The sequence below is a fragment of the Rana temporaria genome, chromosome 3 (genome assembly GCF_905171775.1).
Source record: "Rana temporaria chromosome 3, aRanTem1.1, whole genome shotgun sequence".
Classification (NCBI taxonomy): domain Eukaryota; kingdom Metazoa; phylum Chordata; class Amphibia; order Anura; family Ranidae; genus Rana; species Rana temporaria.
The window spans coordinates 345,837,304-345,852,123 of NC_053491.1; the positions used below are offsets into that span (position 1 = coordinate 345,837,304).

The window sequence follows — 14,820 nt, forward strand, 5'->3', positions numbered from 1 at the left end:
TTATTTTCGCATTCGCAATAGCGAAATTTCGCAAAAATTTCATTTGGATAAAATATCACGAATATTCGATTTTAGCGAATATTTCTGGAATATTCGGCTATATATTCGTGATATATCGCGAAATCGAATATGGCGTATTTCGCTCAACATTAGTGTTGATTTACTAAAGGTAAATAGATGTGCATTTTGCAAAGTGCAGGTGAACTCTACAAGCTTAGTGAATGAGCAGAAGTTCTGCTGACTGCCATGTGAAAACCTTTCTTGCATGTGATTGGGTATTCTTTGCAAAGTGAAGCTTTACCTCAGTTACTAAGCTCCGAAGCAACTGCACTTGCAGTTGCCCTTAGTAAATCAACCCCACAATGTCTCGACATGTATATATTACCACCAGAGCCCCTCTTGAACGCTCTGCAGCTCCTGTGCAAAATGATTACAATTCCTGCAATCAGTCTACCCAAAGCCATTTGGAAGTTTAGCACTGCCTCCACCTTCTTGTTTCTTAGCTCCACCTGACACATGGTATTATAAGGCACAGTCATATCAAGCAGATGTTTCCCCATGTTTCCCCTGTTGGATTGGCTAGAACCAGGGCGGCAGGTAAATCAAATACCTGCAACAGGTAAAAACAGCAGAGGCCATGGAAATAGTAGCGGGATACAGTGGAACAATTGTGAGGACCATTGGATTTTGGAAAATTTGTAGGACAATCCCATAGGGTCCAAGACAGTTGGGCATGAACCAAACCTAAAGAAAAGTTTTGGTTGGAATTCTGTTATAATGAACTTAGTGACTTATTAAGTCTGGCAAAAATGTGCGTTTGGGTCTAAAAAGCACAGACACAACAATGTCTTATTTCTCTGTACGATTGGCACAAAATACACAGACCTGATTGCTTGGTGCACTGCATAACTTTTACATTTAATAAACAAGTCCCAGCCTGTCCTTACCCTCCCCATCTCACAAAATTCCTTCAGGCATTTGCTTCTGAAACACACATTTTAACTGCTGACTCTCTCTATACAAGCACATAGTGAGGACCCGTCTCAGCAAAATTTAAGGCATAAGCTGGAATGTGGGACAGAAAAACAATGGAGGATAGAAAATGCCAGTTCCACCTTGTACAGAAGTGTTTGTATTTTACAAATGAATAGAATGAAAGTGGAAATTGCTGATGGATTACTGATCATTACAAGGCAATGGTTGCAATTAGCCACATTTATTACTAGCATAATTTTGTCATCCTTGTGACACTAATATTTTGTTATAGGCAGATAGATATTTTTTCTAAATTATGGCTGCAAATCCGAATTACTGCACACCATGAGAATCAAATGCATTTATTCACATAAAACCATGAAGAGCACTACATGTACAAGCAAGGGAGGAACGGCCTTAGAATTTAACCTTAGTATTCAACCTAAATGATTTTTAGAGAGGCACATAGAGTATCACTTTCAGGCTAATAAAGGTACTGCTCTTATGCCGCGTACACACGATCGGTCCATCCGATGAGAACGGTCTGATGGACCGTTTTCATCGGTTAACCGATGAAGCTGACTGATGGTCAGTCTTGCCCTACACACCATTGGTTAAAAAACTGATCGTTTCATAACGCGGTGACGTAAAACACAACGACGAGCTGAGAAAAATGAAGTTCAATGCTTCCGAGCATGCGTCGACTTGATTCTGAGCATGCATAGATTTTTAACCAATGGTTGTGCCTACTAACGATCATTTTTTTTCTATCGGTTAGGAATCCATCGGTTAAATTTAAAACAAGTTGGCTTTTTTTTAACCGATGGATAAATAACCGATGGCACCCACACACGATCGGTTTGGACCGATGAAAACGGTCCATCAGACCGTTCTCATCGGTTGAATCGATCGTGTGTACGTGGCCTTAGACAGGGCTTTTTAAAAGTGTAAACCGAATTGCTTTATGGTCAGTTTGGAATGTGGGGCTCAAATCTAATATTTATTGTTTTTCATGTCCTATGTCCTCTGGCATCTGGTTTGGTGTTTTATTCAAATATGAAACCCAGTGAACCTATTACTAGGGTTCTACCTTACCTCTTTTGGTATATCACAGAAGCTTCTATGCACCCACTATGGTGTCACCTAAATATATATCAACCCAAATATCTTGGATAACCCCTAAATATACCGTACATATGGAATATTAGGAGTCTTGGGGTGGTAGTCATGTTCTCCAGGTTTCCCTCCTCATTGGGCACCAAGCAAGGGTCACTTAAGAGGAATTTCCTGGGGTGGGTTCTTCTGGGCCATGCTAGGCACTTTGGATAAGGTCATTGCCTTACACATGGGGTGTCTTTTCTTGAACGGATGACTAAACTCTAGTAAACTCTCTAAATATAAATTTCCACTTGACGACGGCCTAACTGGGAATTTACATTATTAATTTGACGTTCAATAAGAGGGTTATGGCTGCAGCTAGGTATTGAAATTTCCCTCAGGCACCGGTCTTTCCAATAAAAGTAATCCGAGTGGCTGATTAGATGCTGGATCACTTTTAGAAGCAGTGAGAGGGGTGGCCCTTTCTGATGATTCTCAGGCTTACCTAGCTGATCGGGAAGTCCGAGAACTGATCTAGTGCTGGTGGTGGCTGGCCACAGAGATGAGCAGAGGAAAGATGGACTCCGTTCATCTCTATGGCCCAGAAGGACCAGAGCGACATCATGACAATAATGCCTTTTTTTAAGCACTCGATCAATGTTTTTTTTTTAGCTAATGCTTTCTACTGTAGAGAGGAGATGTGGGGTCTTATTGACCCCAGATCTCTATATAAAGGGGACCTGCCATGCTTTAAGATGTAAAACCTTCAACTGTTAAGTTTTATTTTTGCTGCATAAAACTTGTGAAGAAAGTGGAGAGTAAAGAGAGAAGGGGAAGGTTCAGGTATGCGGTACAGAATGCACAAAAATATCTAAAATTCCAATCAGTCAGTCAGTCACCACTCCCTCTTGAGTGGGTATTGCTCACCCGGATAGACCCCTCTCACATGGCCTAGCAGCCGTGATGATAAGCGAACCAGTATGAGAACAGTCTCTGCCACAAACCATCTGAGAATGATCATGGATAGCCAGGAATCCTCTAGGATTTAAGTCCTGAACTTCCAGCCTTACAGTAAAGAGCCTTTAAGCTGATCCGGCGAACTGTAAGACAAGTAGAGCTGTGGATCCCTTTATAACGAAGTCACCAGGCCTATCACAAGACATTAGCTTGCTTTGCTTGGTCTCCTCCAGGGCAGGTCCTCCCCCGGTTTCCTTCATTAAGCGCTTCCCTCACTTGGATGGACAGCTTGGGATCCCATTTAGAATCATAGGCCCCAGCCAGCATAGCTGGGCCTACTGAATAGAGATGCAGCCTCGGACCAACGTGGTTCCAGGGCTGGAATCACACACACATACCTCGCGTCAGGAGGGCCACGAGGCAAAGGACCCCAAAAAACGTCATCTGCCCCTTAAGTACCCCTTCCTGCACAGCGGGGCACCACTCCCACTGGACTGCTGCTGAGAAGGGTCACCCAATACACTATGGTTTGCTTGTGTTCCAACATTGGCCTGAGGTGGTAACGCCACCTACAGGCAACAGTGGGAAATCCTATCAAACACAACCACAGCCAGAACAGAGGCTAATTTAATGAAATTAAACAAAGCCTGAGCCCACTATTGGCTCAGACACCCTTTAAATTTAGAATAGTGCCCCAGTCATTGGGAGCAGGGCGCTACACCCCTATAACGCTTTGTTACCTAAAATAGTGGTAACAACTATTTTCACGCTGTATTAATTATTATACCACTGTCTTCATACCCCAATGTGTATAAATGACCCGAACTGTAGGCTATGTGTGACGTTTATTTGCATCACACCCCTGAGTAACTTCAGACCAGGCCAAGGCAAAGTTTCAAAAGCTTTACTTAAATAACCTGGCATGACAGTCAAACAAAGGCAACAGTCTTTCCCTAAACTTATCACTAACTCAGCCTTGTGGCTGCCCCAGCATACCTGCTCAGGAAAGAGCCCATATCTGGCTTAGTCCATGATGGTAGTATGCAGGCTTGGCATCTTCAGGGCGGACTGCAGGTCCCTGCACCCCCCTAATGACAGATGTGCATTGATAGGCACTCTGTTTTCTACACACTTAGCAGGCTAGCAGGATGGACTCCAGCAATGGCAACAGCAACAACCGCTCTCTTTCATTCTCAGGCCCCCCAACTCTTGCACCCGTCTGTTTTATAATGCACAGAACCAGTGGACCGGACCCAAAAAAGCCTGCCAAGAAAGACCCGGGAACATAACACTATCCCTCCTGACTGGGGCAGCAAAAAACTCCATCTGTCAACATACAAACTAGATGTACAGTACAAGCCAAAAGCACAATTACAATATCAAAAATCAAATACGTGAATATATATAGTACAGCTTTAACTGTATAAAAAACTGTAAAAAAAGGTTATGGCCTAACTTATCTTAAAGTAACTCTTCTTATTATATGATAATGTTGTCATGAAGTATTGTAGTTTAAGGAAGCTTATGACAGTCGCAGACCTTTATTGACGTGAGTTCAAATCTAACAATTTGACACTGACAGCTGATTCTCATTATATTAAAGACTTAATGCTGAGTCACTGGACTGGTTAAAGCTATGAAAAAAGTTGATGCTACGTATCGTAGGCACCTATTGTTGGCAATTTCATCTATGAGTATTACAGGTTAAGACAGTACAATGACATCAATGGAAAAGATGATGTATTGACTGTAGCCACAATACAGAGTGGATTAATTAAAACTTGAGTAAAAAAAAAATTAGCACAAAATTAGAGTTGGTGACAAAAACAACCAATTGGGTTGTGACCTTCCATTTTACAGAAGAATTAAACAAGAATTTTGAGAATTTTTACTGGCTGCTCTGGGAATCAGCTTTAAGTCGGTGCTCATTTTTTTTCTTCAGTTTTAATGAATATCTGATTTCTACTGTATTAAATTGCACTGTAATTGTACTGTCTGCCCTTATGTTGTAAACGCTGCTTAAACTGTCTTCACTATATAAATTCTGTATAATAATAATAATAAGCTCCTTTGAAATTGAATTGTGTGGTTGGGTATTTGCAATTTTATTGTGACCCATAAACTCCTAAAGTAACTAACCTAATTGGTTTGCTGTGATAAAATTTGTAACTTTGTAAATTGCTATAAATCGGACCTCCGAGAATTAACCCCCCCCCCCCCAGCATTTTCCCCCTTAATTTGAACCTTTCTTTACTATTTCCTCTCCCCCTAATATTCGTTCTGTTCGCCAGCAGGACTGAATCCCCCAACATTAAAGGATCACTAAAGGAAAAAAAATGTTTTGCTGAAATGACTGTTTACAGGGTATAGAGACATAATAGTTAACTGATTCCTTTTAAAACGATTAAAAATAGATAAAAATCAATCATATAATGTGCCTCTTAGGCCGGGTACACACGGGCAAACATGTACGATGAAACCGGTCCGTCAGACCGTTTTCACCGTACATGTCTGCCCGGGGACTTCTGTACGATGGCTGTACTAACCATCGTACAGAAGTCCGCGCGTAAACAATACGCAGGGCGTGTCCGCGTCGTCGCCGCAACGATGACACGGCGAAGACGCGGCGACGTGGGCGGGCCTGCCATTTAAAGGCTTCCACGCATGCGTCAAAGTCATTCGACGCATGCGAGGGACGGCGGGCGCTCGGACATGTACGGTAGGTCTGTACAGATGACCGAACATGTCCGAGCGGGCAGGATTCCAGCGGACGGTTTTAAAACACGTCCAGGAATATTTGTCTGCTGGGAAAAGGCCCGGCGGGCAAATGTTTGCTGGAATTCGGCCCGCTCGCGCCTACACACGACCGAACATGTATGCTGAAACTGGCCCGCGGACCAGTTTCAGCATACATGTTTGGTCGTGTGTACGGGGCCTTAGATGCAAAAATGAAACTGAAAGTAGTTTAGTCTTTGCATGTTATTTTATGCCTCTGTGCTGGACAGTGCCATAGAGAGTCATGGCTAGGAAAACAAAACTAAACTCTCCCATGACTTTTTCATACGGAGCCAGACAACCAGGAAGTGTCCAGAACAGAGCAGTTTTACAGCAACATCAGAGCAAAAACGAGCAATGAGGACATGAAACCAGGACTGCAGTAAGGTAAAGGAAGCTATTTAGCTAAAAAAAAAAATTCCTTTAGTGACACTTTAACTCTCCCTCCCCAACATTAATGTCCATAAGAGGAAGACATTTACTCCCAGCATCACCACTTCCTGCATTAGTCCCCTTCTCCAGCATTAAACCCCCAACCTCCCTCCACATTAGATCATTCTCCCCTTTGAACCCCCATTCCCTTCAATATTAATCTCCAGCATTAGTCCTTTTTCCCAGCATTGGATTATTTCCCCTGCTTGTTAGTCCTGTTTGGTATCCTGCTCCATTGCCTTTTTGGATGACATCACAGTTGGTACTATAAGGTACTGTCATCAAACAAATGTTCCAGAACCCAACAGCCCAGGATTTTGTTGAAATCCCTGGACAGTTGGGAAGTGTGGTTAAGGATGCCTTTATGGGTATATCAGTAGCAACTTTACTAAAAACGTATGAAGAATAACAACAGCATAGCTGCCAAATATCCCTCTTTTTGCAGGACAGACACATAGGGTAGCCAATATACTGTTGGTAACACACTAAGCATGTTGCCATTTTATTCCTATAGCGGGAAAGTGTCCTCACAGTTTTCCAAGAATATTGCAACTGGTCATGTGCATCTGCTTACTCATAAATATATGACATGTATAATTTAATATACTTTTTTGTTGTCCCCTGCGCCACCAGGAGGTGAAATATACAGTGATATTCTTCAAACTGATATGACAAATAAAAGGGAAGTGAATAAAGCAAAAGTGTTACTATGGAGATGCTGCAATACCTAATATTTTCACAATTACATGTGTAATATTTAAAAATTATAAGTGGTGTTGTGCATTTCCTTTATTGCTTCAATGTGAAATCAACATAAACCTTCATAACATATATATGTGCTGCCCGAGCATACCTGCTCAGGATAGAGTCCATATCTGGCTTAGTCCATGATGGTAGTATGCAGGCTTTCAATAGTTTAAAAGTGATAAATAGTATAAATCAACATAAACCATAAATCAAAACTAAACCAAAGCAAATACAGTATGTTTAAAAGACGAATAAGTGTCCAAGTGATCTATTCAAATATGGTGTATAGTCCTTCTTTGTTGAAATCCAAAAAACGCTGTGATTTTACCAATCCCTTCAGTGCTCATAGAACTCTCACCTCATAGCCACATATAAAAAGCCTTAGTATCAGGTTTTAATATGGAACTGGTAATCCTTCCTTGGGATATGCCTCTCGTTATATACTTTATGTTGGTTCCAAGATCCGGGCTTTTAAAGTATCGCTACTAGCTCCAATCCACATAGGGGAATTAAATAGACAATATGCCTCCCATAGTGTGAAATCATTTAAAACATAGCCATTTATTAAAAATCAATTGGATGCTTACATCAAAACAGAGTTAAAATCGCATTGGAGCTTAAAACATCTGCATTTCCGCCTCTGCCGTCCACTCTGGCCACACCTCTCTGCTCTACGTCACGTCACTTGACTTCCTCAGGGGAACCGGAGTGGTTGTTTCATAATTGTATTTATCTGCTGGGGACAGGAAGTCTAGTGGCTGCCATTTTGTTGAAGCCAAAGTCAATATTAACATACTGTAGCAGACATTTTCTAAGTGCCTAATTCACTGGATTTAGATGACAGAGAACCATGAGAGAAGTTACTGTGGCCATAATACTGTAATCCATACTGTGTCCCGTCTGCCATTTTCTTAAGGGTTTATAAAACAAATGTATATACGGGAAAACTTCAGCTCTTTGCAATAAAATCCTCATATATAAAAAGCGATATAGGAATAAACAAACAATGATTAAACTGTAAACTGTAGTTAATTAATATGTATATGAGGTAAGTATCTAGGTGGTTTTGTACTTCTATATTCATCAATCTGCTTCTACACTGAAGGGATCAATAATTACCCCTAATAGCTTTTAAAGAGACATGATATGTTTATCCAGGGCTTTTTTTCAGGTGGAACTTGGTGGTTTCCACCACTTCTGGCTCAGACCCTTTGGTTTCTGCTCACCACAATCACTTGTAAACACAGAAGTCCGGTTTCTGTGTTTACAAGTGACAGCTCTGCACTCTATGTGTAACCCCCCTGAACTCTGCACTCTGTATATAATGCAATCCTGGTATTTAATGCCCCTTTAAGACCCTCATACTGCTTGTGAAATTTGACTGACCACACCCATTATTTGATGTGATTTGGAGGGTGTGTGTAGGGGAGGGGTTTTTGAGGGTCGTGCTTGAGTTCCAGCACCTATTGTTTGAGAAAAAAAAGCCCTGTGTTTATCTAATATATAAATAAACCTAATAATGTATCTTTTTTTCTTTTTATATATGAGGATTTTATTGCAAAAAGCTGAAGTTTTCCCATATATACATCTATTATATAAACCCTTAGGAAAATGGCAGACTGACACAGTATAGACTACAGTAATATGGCCACGGTAACTTCTCTCTTGGTCCTTTGTCATCTAAATCCCGTAAATTGGGTACTTAAAAAATGGCCGCCATGTTTATATTGGCTTTGGCTTCAACAAAATAAGCCGCTAGACTTCCTGTCCCCAGCAGATAAATACAATTATGAAACAACCAATCTGGTTCCCCTGAGGATATCGTGTGATGTGACATAACACGTAGGGTGTGGATGGCGGATCGGAAGTGATTTGAGAGGCGGAAACGCTGATGTTTTATACTTTAATGTGATTTTAACCCTGTTTTGATGTAAGCATCCAGTTGTCTTTTACTAAATGACACATTTTTTAAACGATTTCACTCTATGGGAGGCATTGTGTCTATTTAATTCCCCTATGTGGATTGAAGCTATTAGCAATACTACAAGAGCCTGGATTTTGGAACCAACATAAAGGAGATAAGGAGAGGAATATCCCAAGGAAGGATTACCAGGTTACACACAACCGTTTTCCTCAGCAAAAAGCATCAAGAAAAATGCTGGCAGAGCTTTTTTTGCCGAGAAAAACGATTGTGTGTATGTTTTTCGTCGAGAAAACTGTTGTGGATCTCGATGAGAAAAAAAAAGAACATGCTCTCTTTTTCCTCGTCGAGAGTCTCAATTTTTTCGTTGTGGTTCTCGTTGGGCTGGTTTACGTCGAGAAACACGTTCGTGTGTATGCTTAGAAACCCGCGCATGCTCAGAATAAAGTATGAGACGGGAGGGCACCTTCGGTAAAGTAGCGTCCGTAATGGAGATAGCACATTCGTCATGCTGTGACAGACTGAAAAGCACGAATCGGTTCTCACCAAACTTTTACTTAACACGCTGTAACACGAGATTAGCAAAAGCAGCCCCAAGGGTGGCGCCAGTGGAATCGAACTTCCCCTTTATAGTGTCGTCGTACGTGTTGTACATTACCGCGTTTGAGAATGACGAGATTTTGTCTCGACAGTGTGTATGCAAGGAAAGCTTGACAAGAATCTAGTCAAGCTTGACAAGAACCTTGTCGAAGGAAAACAACGTTTCTTTTACGACGAGATTCTCGGTCGTGTGTACGAGGCCTAAGGATTTTTATATGTGGCGAGGGTTCTGTGAGCACCGAGGTGACTGGTGAAAACACAGCGGTTTTTGGATTTTAACAAAGAAGGACTATACACCATATTTGAATTGATCACTTGGACACTTATTCCTTTATTGAACATATTTGCTTTATTCATTTTTGATTTATGGTTTATGTTGATTTATACTATTTATCACTTTTCAACTATGTTATAAGGTTTATGTTGATTTCACATTGAAGCAATAGAGGAATTGCGCAACACCACTAATAATGTTTAGGTATATCTTAATGTATTGGCTATAAGGAGATTAGCAGAAGTTTACATTGGGTCAAAACTAAGTGCTTGACCAGAATTAGGATGTATGAGTAGACAAAGGTTGCAGATGCATTAGGTAAATGAATTAATATGGTGTATAAAGTCTACAAACTGCCATGACTTTGAGCCAAATACATCCTTTGTTTTCTCTGCAAAGAAACTTATTTGGGGTTTTGCAAAACTATTCCTTGCTTGCCTGCACAGTGCATCTACAGACTCCTTTTATTTGCAGTAGTAAACAGAGTACCAAGGGGAACTTGGCATTGATGGCCTCTCCTGCCTCAAGTAGGTTAAGCCCTAAAATTCCTGGCTTTCTTTCACACAGAGAAACAGCCCAGCAACCTCTGCTAAAAGGTTCTGTTGAACAAATAACAATACACAGCTGATCCTCTTTCTACCTGTTCCAACAGGAGTGCGGCTATAACAATGCCGAGCTGCTATTCACTATTGCTGAAGGCAGAAGGCTTCCTCCCACACAGCTGTTTCTTTTCAAGACAGTGTAATATACCAGTATAGATATAAAGAACGGGCTGAAGGTTGTGTATCACCTTTCGGTTTAGGACAACAGCAATAGTTATGAAAATAAGCTTTCAAATGCCACCTAAAGGTAGAAGAGAAAATCAAAGTAATGCAAATTATTATCAGTATTGGAATTTTTATGCCTGAACTGCATAACACTAAAATCTTTAATGACTCTTTAAAAAGCGAGGACATGTTGTACATTACAAATTCAAATGTGTATGTACTGTATATACTTAATGTTATACCAATGCATATGCACCTTTTGGGCAATTGTTGTCCCTTTCTGGATGTTCGTGTGCAGGGACCACAGAACACTGCTAGATCATTGGTAGATTCACTTTTTATGGGTTTGATGGGAACTGGGTAGCTATTAAAATACTAATAAAATGTTACATATACCCAAACTTACACAAGGCATATATACCCTGAGGATCCATATATTCAGAGCAAACATAACTAGAAATCCCACACCATCTTTAAATAGTGAAAGATTTACCATTAGCATTGAAAACATCTTACTGAAAATGCTTTTTGCCTGGCAGTGTTTGTTTTTAATACTTTTGAATATTGTGGGACACGGATGCTGTAACTGAGTTTTGGAAAAGTGTCAAAACTCCTTGTTCTGTGAGAAAAGATATAATAAAATATTTACAAAAATGTGAGGGGTGGTGTAACGGTCACCACCGTTTATGATTTCCCCATTCCATCAGCCAAGACAGCTTATCTGACACTCCAACCATCCAACAGACACGATCCATCCCATTTCCCCAGAAAGACGAGACAAGCTCCGTTCTCTGAGTCAAAATGTATGAACACTTTTAATGGTAACTTAGCTTTCTTATATACAGTTTTAGAAACCAAGTGAACAATGAATCAACTCCACCCACACGGCACTTCAATACACACTCTCTTAGACAATGACATTCAGTTGAGTTGATTATTAGGCATCCCCCAGACGTCCCGTCTTCGCAGGTGGGTATCACTTTTGTGAGATACCGTAGATTTTATAAAAATGATTTTCCTACACAGTATTGCATTTGGGTTATGTTATGTGAGCAATTTGGATGCAAATAGTACAATATGAAGCCCTGTAGTTTAGGTATTAACTATCAATAAGTAAAGTTGCATTTTCTTGTTTAGGTTTGATTTCTACAACTGAGAAACTGGTAGATCGGGAGAACAAAGAGGAACATATTTTCGAGGTATGTACTGTGGTAGCTAAAAAAGAAATTATCTGATGCAGTTCTCACAAGTTTGGGTAATACCCAAGACTTCATTTGTATTTACATTTTAAGAGAGTTGATGTGAAGTTTCTAACATTCCCCTATGCTATGTCATGTCTATGCTGCCCAGCTAAAGAGTCCTTCAACTGAAAAAGTATTCAACCTGCAGTGTCTCTATTGGTAAGGAAACCACTGTGAAAAAGAACATTACTCATCAATCTATTTGCTGTCTCTTCCACAGGTGACAGTGTCCGATAATGGCACCCCTCCTCTGCAGTCCACCTCTCGAGTTGTCATACAGGTGTTAGATGTGAATGACAATACTCCTACATTTTCCCAAAAACTCTTTACTGCCCAGCTCCCAGAACGTGCTGAATCCCCTGAATCTACTCTGATATACAGGCTCATAGCAATGGATAGGGACAAAGGAATAAATGGCCAAGTGACGTATAGTATTACTGAACAGGAGACAGGTGTCTTCACAATTGATCCAACAACTGGTGTCATCTCTTCCAAAGCAGCATTTCCAGCAGGGAGCTACACCATATTAACAGTAAGTGAGGAGGACACTAGAAATTATCATTAGCTATTATTTTCTATTGTCTTCCAAAGTTTACAAATATACATTAATAGTACCAGAGTACCATGTGTGATAACAGTAACTTAAGCAGGCCATACACGGTCGAATTTCGAACAAATTTTATTTTCAAAATCAGAAAGTTCTTTTTTTTTTGTGATCCGATGATGCCACCATTGATTTTCGAAATTTGTGCGACCAAGCCTTCATGTTGCTACAGAAAATAATTTTCGTGGCCGGGAATATTCTTTTCTCTCCGGGAATTTTCTTTTCTTGCACATGCGCAAATTTTTTCTATCACATTTCTCGCACGATTCTCCCATTATTGATTAGAATTTTTTTTTTTAAATGTCCAACATTTTCGATTCCTCAAATTTGATTGCCGCACGAAAATCGGCTGTTGCTGCAGCCTACTAACGGTGCGAAATTCGTACGAAAATTCGTTGATACGATTTTCGAAAATAAAATTATTTCGAAATTCGAACTGTGTATAGCCGGCTTTAATGTACCTACCTAAATATTAGGAGAACCATAACCAAGTACCATATTGTGACTGCAGGTCAGAGCTACAGATGGGGGAAGCCCTTCTCGATCTTCTAATGTGAGACTGCACATCCAATGGATCCACAACCCTACACCCTCAGATGATCTGTTAACATTTGATGAGCCACTGTTTACCTTTCAAGTTATGGAAACTGACCCAGTGAACCACATGCTGGGGCTATTAAGTACAGAACTGTACAGTCAGTGCTGGTTTGACATCACAGGTAGGTTTCAGTTTTGTTCTTCAACCAATACCTAGTAGTTTTGTTTTTTACATTTGCTTCATGTTCTTTGAAAGAAAATAGTAATGTATCATAAGATTCCTGAACTAAAAGTTTGGATGGCATATGCAAATATTATTAGACATATCAATAAACCGCTGATTCAGTGAAATCAATTTAGATTTTTTGGACTAATATTTGAGCTTTCCTATGCATCCAAAGATGATATCAAAACAAGAGAATTAGAACAAATTGAATATTTTTCTGCAAACAATGTCCAATCATTTGTTAAAATGTGCATGTTCACAGCATAGGGGAGAAGATACAATTTTTTTTACTAACATTGTGCTCTTTATGTTGGATTGGAGGTTACAAAAGTCTCTACTGTACATGTTAATTTTTCTTAAATCATAATCCCAGCTTATTGACATGTAAAAAATTGTATTTCCCATGTTTTGGGGTACTGTGCATTTAGGGAAGCCACAGATCTCAGCCAGCATACAGATACTGCTTGTTTTTAGGCAACCACTTTCAACCATTTTTCGTTGCATGTTTGATTTCTGGATGATTGGAAATATTGAATTTGCCTGAAAGTTGCTATGTCTATAGCCGGTTTTATAAAACATCTTATATTGTGTTTAGGGTTAGTCTTCTGACAGCATTGAAAAATTATCAGATATTACTAGATTACTAGATATTACTAGAAGTGAGCCCAGGTAATTTTTTCTAAAGAACATCAAAGTCCTAGGTTTCTTATAGGCTGTTCCAGAGTTAACCTTAAACTATATATAACATATGCTTTAGTCTATCAGTGTAATTCTGTCTTTACCTAAGGTGGAAACGATGAGCTGGATTTTGACATCGATAAGACCAACAGTGGTTTGACCATAGCTCGACCTTTGCAAGCAAGCAGGAAATCATTGTATAACCTTACCGTGCAGGTCACAGATGGTTCCCGTGCTGTTAGCACCCAGGTAAATTTCAACTTTGTAGTGTTTGCTATTCAAACTAAATGAAATAAGGATTTAAATGTTGATGACATAGGGATTTATGCTGTTTTAAGAGTTCCCAAATTTGTTGGTGTTATATAAAGAAGTCAAATAATGACCTACAATTCAAGTCATCTTATAATAAGAAAACACAGTGAGCAGTAAACTATAACACATATACATTTATGCACTGGCCTAAAGCCAATCATATGTGTATAAAAGAGTAAAAACAGCTTATTTATCGCAGGGCTCAGATAAGACATTGGACACAGTGGTGTTCATGCCTCAGTTGTCTCTCATATGTGTTGGTGTTGTGCCTGACAAAGGCTTTTTGATAATAGACTCTGTGTAATCCCTAATGTTATCAGGCAACCATAATGCACTAGTAGTAACAGAAGTACATTTATATTTGCCTACATAAGCTATAACAGAAGGACCTCCTTCCAACCAGGGTCACCCTCCACCGTACCTTATATTTTAGAGGCTGCTTCTCTTTCTCTTTCTCTCTCTCTCTCACTGAATTCTCCTTGTGCATCTGTAAAAGCTGTACAACCAAAACATTATCCCTGTGCAGAGAACCTATTTATCCGATTTAGCTTTGGTCATAAAGAAATCTACTCATTTAAACATGAACCAGCCAGGTGTCGCTTTATTGCTTTTCCTTCTCTGGCAATCGAGGCTCTACAGTGTTTTGTCTAGCTAGGGAGCGACACCATAGGAGCAG

At 39.9% G+C, this 14,820-nt stretch overlaps 1 protein-coding gene across 1 annotated transcript in view; it reads left to right on the forward strand.

Annotated features, from left to right (window-relative positions):
* The window catches only part of FAT2 (FAT atypical cadherin 2), a 180,860-nt gene that overhangs the window by 96,310 nt on the left and 69,730 nt on the right, over nucleotides 1-14,820 (forward strand). Inside the window, exons 4-7 of the mRNA XM_040345126.1 lie at nucleotides 11,684-11,745; nucleotides 12,008-12,319; nucleotides 12,903-13,110; nucleotides 13,942-14,081. Coding sequence (XP_040201060.1) covers nucleotides 11,684-11,745; nucleotides 12,008-12,319; nucleotides 12,903-13,110; nucleotides 13,942-14,081 — 722 coding nt within the window. The remainder of the gene's footprint in view (nucleotides 1-11,683; nucleotides 11,746-12,007; nucleotides 12,320-12,902; nucleotides 13,111-13,941; nucleotides 14,082-14,820) is intronic.